The following is an 8895-nucleotide window of genomic DNA, read 5'->3' as shown; positions in this document are numbered from 1 at the left end:
TGTTGTTTTTTTTTTTTTTTTTTTTTTTTTTTTTTTTTTGCGGTACGCGGGCCTCTCACTGCTGTGGCCTCTCCCGTTGCGGAGCACAGGCCCCGGATGCACAGGCTCAACGGCCATGGCTCACGGGCCCAGCCACTCTGCGCCATGTGGGATCCTCCCGGACTGGGGCACAAACCCGTGTCCCCTGCATCGGCAGGCAGACTCTCAACCACTGCACCATCAGGGAAGCCCTGATTTTACTACTTTTGTCTTTTAACCTTCCTACTAGATTTATAAGCTGTTGATTTATTACCTTTATTGTATATTTGCATTTCCCTATAAGATTTTTTCTTTTGTAATTTTCATGTTTCTAGTTTTGGCCTTTTCTTTTTCACATAGAGAAGTTCCTTTAACATTTCTTGTAAAGCTGGTTTGGTGGTACCCTTTTATTAGCATTTGCTTGTCTGTAAAACTTTTGATCTTGCCATCAAATCTGAATGAAAGCCTTGCCAGCTAGACTATTCTTGGTTGTAGTTTTTCTTCCTTTCATCACTTTAAATATATGGTGCCACTCTCTTCTGGCCTTCAGAGTTTCTGCTATAAAGTCAGATGATAGACTCACGGGAGTTCCCTTGTATGTAACTTGTTGCTTTTTCCTTGCTGCTTTTAATATTCTGTCTTTATCTTTAATTTTTGTCATTTTCACTACAGTGTGTCTTGGTGTGTTCCTCTTTGGGTTGATCCTCTTTGGGACTCTCTGTAACTCCTGTACCTGGATGTCTGTTTCCTTTCCCACGTTAGGGAAGTCTTCAGCTATTATGTCTTCAAATACAGTATGTCCTCTGCCCCATTTTCTCTCTATCTTCTCCTTCTGGGGCTACTATAATGTGACTGTTCGTATGTTTGATATCGTCCCAGAGGTCTCTTCAGCTGTCCTCATTTCTTTTTATACATGTTTCTTTTCCCTGTTCAGCTTCAGTGATTTTTCACTACTCTATTCTAGCTCACTGATTTGTTTCTCTGTATCATCTAACCTATTGTTGATTCGTTGTGGTAGATTTCTTATTTCAAGTATTGTATTCTTCATCTCTCTTTGTTTCTTCTTTGAATGTCCTACTCTTTGTTCATGTCTTGCTCTGTTCATCCATTCTTCTCCCGAATTTTTTGAGCATCTTTATGATTGTTACCTTGAACTCTGTATCAAGTAGATTGCTTGTCCCCACTTCACTCAGTTCTTCTTTTGGGGTTTTATCTTTTTCTTTCATTTGGAACGTATTCCTCTGTTGCCTCATATTGCCTGATTTGCTGTTTTTATTTCTATGTATCTGGTATTTGGTTGTTTCCCAAACTTGGTGAAATGACCTTTTGTAGATGTCCTGTGCGTCACAGCAGCACATTCCTCTCTGGTCCCAGACCTATATGCTCTAGCGGTCCCACTAAGAGGACTGTGAGGGTCCTTCTATTGTGATGGGCTGACTACTGTGGGTGGTCTGGTAGACTTGGCTGGACTGGCCCGCTGTCCAGTTGGTTGCCAATCCCTGCCTTGTTCAGAGGCTTCTGGCCACTGGTGGGTAGAGCTGTGTCACAGGTGGCTGACTGTGGAAACTCATGGGGTCCTGGGGCTAGTGCTGGCCCAGTGGTGGGTGGATCTGGGGTTGGGGTGAGTGACTATGGGCCCAGGGGTCCTGGATCTAATATCAGTCTGCTGGTGGGTGGGACCAGTTCCTGACATGGCTTACTGCATGGTCCAGTGTGTTCAAAGCTGTTGACAGCCTGCTAGTAAGCAGGGCTGGATCCCAGGTTGGCTGATGAAGGGGTCCGAGGTGTCCCAGAGCTGGTGTTAATCTACTTGTGTAGCTCAGAGGGTCCTGGGGCTGGTGTTGGCCTGCTGGTGGGTCAGCTGGGTCCTGACATGGCAGGCTGCAGGGCTCTGATGGTTCTGGTGGGGCTGGTGTCTGCCCACTGGTTGGTGGGGCTAGAATCCAGGGGATACCAGGGCTGGTGGTGTCCCCTGGTGGGAGAGGTTGTGCGAGTGTTGAGCTGGCTGGTGGGGGAGGCTGGTCTCAGGGAGGCTAGAACTGGCTCACTGGTGGGTCACCCACCCAGGGGTATGGGTCTTGCCTTTACCACGTCTCCACCCTTCCCACCCGTCTACTTGTGGTTCCTTCTTCATATCTTTAGTTGTAGAAGTTCTTTTCTGCTACTCTTCTAGTCTTTCTCATCAATAATTGCTCTGTAAATAGTTGTAAATTTGATGTGCCTATGGGAGGAGGTGAGCTTAGAGTCTTCCTACTCCAACATCTTGGTCATTCTCTAATCTGTTCTTAATTTTTTTTTTATTGTAGTTGAAATACTCAACAGGAATTGTCTTAACCAATTTAAAATTTATTACTTAACTATAGGCACTATGTTGAACAGCAGATCTCTATAATTTATTCATCTTGTATAACTGAAACTTTACACCCATTTTACAACTCCCCATTTGCCCCTCCTCCTAGCCCCTTGTCAACTCTGCATCTGTGAGTTTGACTGTTTTAAATATCTCATAGAAGTGAAAGCATGAAGTATTTCACTTTCTGTGACTAGCTTATTTCACTTAGCATAATGTCCTCGAGGCTTTTCTGTGTTGTTGCATATGGCAGGACTTGCTTCTTTTTTTTTTAAGGCTGAATAATATTCCATTGCAGATATGTACCACATTTTCTTTATCCGTTCATCTTTCAGTGGACATTTAGGTTGACTCCATATCTTTGCTATCGTGAATATTGCTGCAATAAACATGGGAGTGCAGATATAACTTATATATCCTGATTTCAGTAGTTTTAGATATATACCCAGAAGTAGGATTGCTGGATCAAATGATAGTTCTAGTTTTAATTTTTTGAGGAGCCTCACACCTGTTTTCAAAAGAGCCTGGACCAATTTACATTTCCATAAACAATATACTAGGGTTCCAATTTCTCTACATCCTCGACAGCACTGTTTATCTATTTTTTAAAGAATCATAGCCATCTTAACAGGTGTGAGGTCTTTTGGGTTTTTTTTGCATTTCCCTGATGATTAGTTATATTGATAACCTTTTAACATACCTGTTGGTTATTTATATGTGTCTTCTTTGGGGAAATGTCTATCCAAATCCTTTGCCCATTTTCTAGTTGGGTTGTTTAATTTTGCCTATTGAACTTAATTTTGTTTTGAGAAGATATGTATTCCAGTGAATGAAATCACATGACCTCCTGCAGAATGACTTTGGCCTCTGAGCACTTGTTATGAACATTTATCATTACCTCTTGAATTTAACATTTTGAAATTAACTTATATAATATAGAGTTGTGTTTTCAGAAGTATACTGCCATGACATTATATGGATTCATCTTTAGGCAATCCAGTGGTGTGAAGACTTTTAGCAATTGCAGTTTGAGTGACTTTGAAAATTTCATTTCAAATATGGGTGCCCAGTGTCTTCAGAATAAGCCACAAATGCAGAGGGCTCCGGCAGCAATCTGTGGAAACGGCAGAGTGGAGGGAAATGAAATCTGTGACTGTGGTACTGAGGAAGTAAGTCTGATAATTGGAAAATTGATAAATTTATTGTTTTAGTTCAACTCTTTGTCATATATGTTATATATCTCAAATATGACTGAGTACTCTGCAAAATATTGGCAGTAATAAAATCAAGGTTGAAATACACACAAGAATATACCATCTAGATTTAATAGGTTGAAGAGTTTTGGACAAATATAAGAATATTCCCAAAAAATTATTGCTGACAGGAAAAAAGGGAAGTCTACAATGAGCTTTTGGTTCCAGACTAAATATGTAAAATCTTTCAAACCTGTGCTTAACCTTTGGACATTTGATAAGTGTCTTATTGAACATTAATGTGGGAGCAGACCATCAAGTGTCCTTTAGGGTATTGCCTCACAATGGAATCAGCAGTATGGGGGGGGAAGACTGTTAAAGTTACAGTCTGAACATTGGGTGAGTTTGTTTACTCACTTGATAGAGAAGCCCTAGAGAAAATATAATGAATGCAAAAAGTCCAGGGTGTAATGCTTCTAGACAGTTCAGTTTTTGCAACAGTACTGCAAATATCATAAATGTTCATGATCATAAGATAGAAATGATATTAGGATTGGATACATGCATGGGTCAGAACAAACTTGTACTCATATCACATTGTTTTAATACCGTGCCTTTATATTATGTTTCACCATTTGGTAGAACAAGTCCTCCCTTTTACTCTTCATTTATTTTTAAATCCATTTTCTTGGAGGCATCATCTGCATACAATAGAATACAACAAATATAAGTATACAGGTGGATGAATGTTTGCAAATGTACACAAGCATTGGTACAATTCAGATAGAGATTTTTTTTCATTTTTTAAATTGACCTACAACACTGTGTTAATTCCTATTGCACAACATAGTGAATCAATATTCTATACATTTCAAAATGATCATCTTGATAAGTCTAGTTTTGATATATCACCATATAAAGATATTACATAGTTATTGACTATGTTCCCCACACTGTACATATTATACTCATGACTCATTTATTTTGCAGCTAGAATTTTGTACCTCTTAATCTCCCTCACCTAGTTCTTTCCTCCCCCCAAACCCCTTCCCTCTGGCAACCACTTGTTTGTTCTTTGTATCTATAACTCTGTTTCTGTCTTGCTATGTTTTGTTCATTTGTTATATTTTTAGATTCCACATAAAAGTGAAATCATAAGGTATTTGTCTTTCTCTGTCTGACTTATTTCACCTAACATAATACCCTCTAGGTCCATCCGTGATTTTACAAATGGTAAGATTTCATTCTTTTTTTATGGCTGAGTAATATTCCATTGTATATATGTACCACATCTTCTTTATGCATTTATCTATTGATAGGCACTGAGTTTACTTCCATATCTTAGTTATTGTAAATAATGCTTCAGTGAACATATGGGTGCATATATCTTTTTCTTTTATTGAGTATCAATGATTTAAAATATTATATTAATTTTAGGCATACAACATAGTGATTAAATATTTTTATAGACTGTACTTCATTTAAAGTTGTTATTTAAAAAAGGGCTATATTGCCCTGTGCTGTACAATGTATTTTTGGAGCTTATTTATTTTATACATAGTAGTTTGTACCTCTTAATTCCCTACCCCATCTTCCCCTTCTTCCCTTTCCCCACTGGTAACCAGTAGTTTGACCTCTATATCTGGGAATCTGTTTCTGCTTTGTCATATTCATTCATTTGTTTTATTTTTTATATTCCCCATATAAGTGATAACATAGAGTACTTGTCTTTGTCTGTCTGACTTATTTCACTAAGCATAATACCCTCTAGGTCCATCTATGTAGTTGCAAATGGAAAACTTTTATTCTTTTTTATGGCCGAGTAATATTCTATTGTATATGTATACCACGTCTTCTTTATCCATTCATCTGCTGATAACACTTATGTTGCTTCCACATCTTGGCAATTGTAAATAATGCTGCTATGAACATTGGGGTGCATGTGTATTTTTGAATTAATGTTTCTGTTTTCTTTGGGTATATATTCAGGAGTGGAATTGCTGGATCATATGGTAGCTTGATTTTTAGAGGTTTTTTTGAGGAACATCCATACTGTTTTCCACAGTGGGAAACAGTGTACAAGGGTTCTGTTTTCTCCACTTACTTGCCAACATTTGTTATTTGTGATCTTTTTGATGATAGCGATTCTGACACGTGTGAGGTGACATCTCATTGTGGTTTTGATTTGCATTTCCCTAATGATTAGTGTTGTAAGCATCTTTTCATGTGCCTATTGGCCATCTGTATGTTTTCTTTGGAAAAATGTGTATTCAGGTCTCCTGCCCATTTTAAAATCAGTTTATTTGTTTTTTGGATATTGAGTTGTATGAGCTGTTTATATATTTTGGATATTAACTCCTTATCAGGCATATTATTTGCAAACATTTTCTCACATTCAATAAGTTGTTTTTTGCTTTGGTCAGTGATTTCATGTGCTGCACAAAAGCTTTTAAGTTTAATTAGGTCCCATCTGTTTATTTTTGTTTCCTTTGCCTTAAGAGACAGATCCAAAAAATATTGTTGCAGTTCATGTCAGAGTGTTCTGCCTATGTTTTCTTCTAGGAGTTTTATGTTTTCTGGTTTCATATTTATGTCTTTAATCCATTTTGAGTTTATTTTAATATATGGTTTAAGAAAATGTTTCAGTTTTATTCTTTTAATGTAGCTGTCCAGATTTCCAGCACTACTTATTAAAGAGATTGTCTTTTCCCCATTGTATATCCTTGCCTCCTTTGTTGAAGATTAATTGACCATAAGTGCGTGGGTTTATTTCTGGACTCTCTACCCTGTTCCATTGATCTATGTGCTGTTTTTGTGCCTGTATCATACTGTTTTGATGACTGTCTCTTTATACTATAGTTTGAAATCAAGGAATATGGTACCTCCAGCTCTGTTCTTCTTTCTTCAGATTGCTTTGGCTATTTGAACTCTTTTATGTTTCCATACAAATGTTAGAATTATTTGTTACAGCTCTGTGAAAAATGCCATTAATATTTTGATAGGAATTGCATTGAATGTATAGATTGCCTTGGATACTATGGCCATTTTAGCAATATTAATTCTGCCAGTCTATGAACACTGTATATCTTTCCATCTGTGTCATCTTCAATTTCTTTCATCAGTGGCTTATGGTTTTCCAAATACAGGTCTTTTACCTCCTTAGTTAGATTTGTTCCTAGATATTTTATTCTTTTTGATGTAATTCTAAATGGGATTGTTTTCTTAATTTCTCTTTTGTTAATTCATTGTTAGTGTAAAGAAATGCAACAAATTTCTGTATATTGATTTTGTATCCTGCACTTAACAAAATGGCAGTAAGTACATACCTACCAATAATTACTTTAAATATAATTGTACTAAATGCTGCAATCAAAAGAAACAGAATGGCTGAATGGATAAAACAATAAGACCCATATATATATACTGCCTACAAGAGACTTACTTCAGATCTAAAGATACATGCAGACTGAAAGTGAGGGAATCAGAAAAGGTATTCCATGCAAATGGAAATCAAAAGAAAGCTGAGGTAGCAATACTTATGTCAGACAAAAGAGACTTCAAAACAAAGACTGTAAGACAAAGGACATTATATAATGATTAAGGGATCAATCCAAGAAGATGCAACATTTATAAATATATATGCATTTAACATAAGAACACCTAAATACATAAAGCAAATATTAACAGACATAAGGGGAGAAATGGACAGTAACACAATAATAGTAGGAGACTTTAACACCTCACTTACATCAATGGACGGACCATCCAGACAGAAAATCATTAAGGAAAGACTGGTCTTAAGTGACATATCGGACCAGATGGAATTAATAGAAGTAAATATAGAACATTCCACACCAAAGCAACAGAATGCACATTGTTTCAGGTGCCCTGTAACATCTCCAGGGTAGATCACATGGTAGGCCACCAAACAAGTCTCAGTAAATTTAAGAAAATTGAAATCATATCCAACATCTTTTCTGACTAGAATTCTATGAGACTAGGAATCAACAATAAGAAAAAAAGTACAGAAAACAGAAATATGTCAAGGCTAAACAATATACTGCTAAACAACCAATGGATCACTGAAGAAATAAATTAGGAAATTAAAAAAATACCTGTAGGCAAATGAAAGCAAAATGCAATGAACCAAAACCAATGAGACAAAGCAAAAGCAGTACTATGAGGGAAGTTTTTTAGTGATACAAGCTTACCTCAGGAAACAAGAAAAATCTCAAATAAACAACCTAATCTTACACCTAAAGTAACTAAAAAAAGAAAAAACAAAACCTAAAGTTAGTAGAAGCAAAGAAATAATAAAGATCAGAGCAGAAATAAATGAAATAGAGACTAAAAAGGTAGATTAATGAAGATAAGGGGTAGTTCTTTGAGAAAGATAAAGAAAATTGATAAACCTTTAGCCAGACTCATCAAGAAAAATAGAGAGAGAACCCAAATCAATAAAATCAGAAATGGAAAAGAAGCTACAACCAACACCACAGAAATTCAGAGGATCATAAGATTACTGCAAACTATGTGCCAGTAAAATGGACAACGTGGAAGAAATGTACAAATTCCTAGAAATGTGAACTCTCCTAAGACTGAACCAGGAAGAAACAGAAAACATGAACAGACCAATTGCCAGTAATGATATTGAATCAGTAATAATATTTTTAAAAACCACCAACAAAAAATGTCCAGGACCAGATGGCTTCACAGGTGAATTCACCAAACATTTAGAGAACAGTTAACACCTGTTCCTGTGATAATAAATGACCATATATATACATCTTTCCCTGAATTCTTTTCTGTTTATTTGTCTGTCCTTATGCCTATTCCACACTGTCTTAACTAACGTACTTTTCAGTAAGTCTTGAAAACATTGTGTGTAAATCAGCCAACTTTGGTCCTCTTTTCCAAAATAGCTTTACTATTCTGGGACCATTTTTTTTCCATGTAAATTGGAGAACAGGCATGTGAATGTAGGGACTTTGATTCGAATTGTGTTGTATTCACACATCAATTTGGGGGGAATTACTTTTCTTACCAATATTAAGTCTGCCAATCTGTGCACATTGTGTATCTCTCCACTTATTCAGATCTTCTTTAGTTCTTCTATAGATTTCTTGTTTTGATAGTGTTTAAAAATTTTATTTAACAATTGTGTCATTTATTTAACAATTGTATACAATTGTATCACAATTGTATTAACAATTGTATCACAATTAACAAATAAAATTTAACAAATTTTATTTAACAATTTCATACTAACAATAGTATAAAAATTACAGTGGGCTTTTCTGAATTCTAGTGTTGATTAGAAGTGCTGAGAGTGGC

At 36.3% G+C, this 8895-nt stretch overlaps 1 protein-coding gene across 1 annotated transcript in view; it reads left to right on the top strand.

Annotated features, from left to right (window-relative positions):
- LOC112413121 (disintegrin and metalloproteinase domain-containing protein 32-like) overlaps positions 1-8895 on the top strand; it is a 153038-nt gene that overhangs the window by 66501 nt on the left and 77642 nt on the right. The window contains exon 12 of the mRNA XM_024764983.1: positions 3360-3537. Coding sequence (XP_024620751.1) covers positions 3360-3537 — 178 coding nt within the window. The remainder of the gene's footprint in view (positions 1-3359; positions 3538-8895) is intronic.

This window comes from Neophocaena asiaeorientalis, unplaced genomic scaffold, assembly GCF_003031525.2.
Source record: "Neophocaena asiaeorientalis asiaeorientalis breed wild unplaced genomic scaffold, Neophocaena_asiaeorientalis_V1.1 scaffold14, whole genome shotgun sequence".
NCBI lineage: Eukaryota > Metazoa > Chordata > Mammalia > Artiodactyla > Phocoenidae > Neophocaena > Neophocaena asiaeorientalis.
The sequence above is the reverse complement of the archived record's forward strand: the minus strand, read 5'-3'. Positions and strand labels throughout refer to the sequence as shown.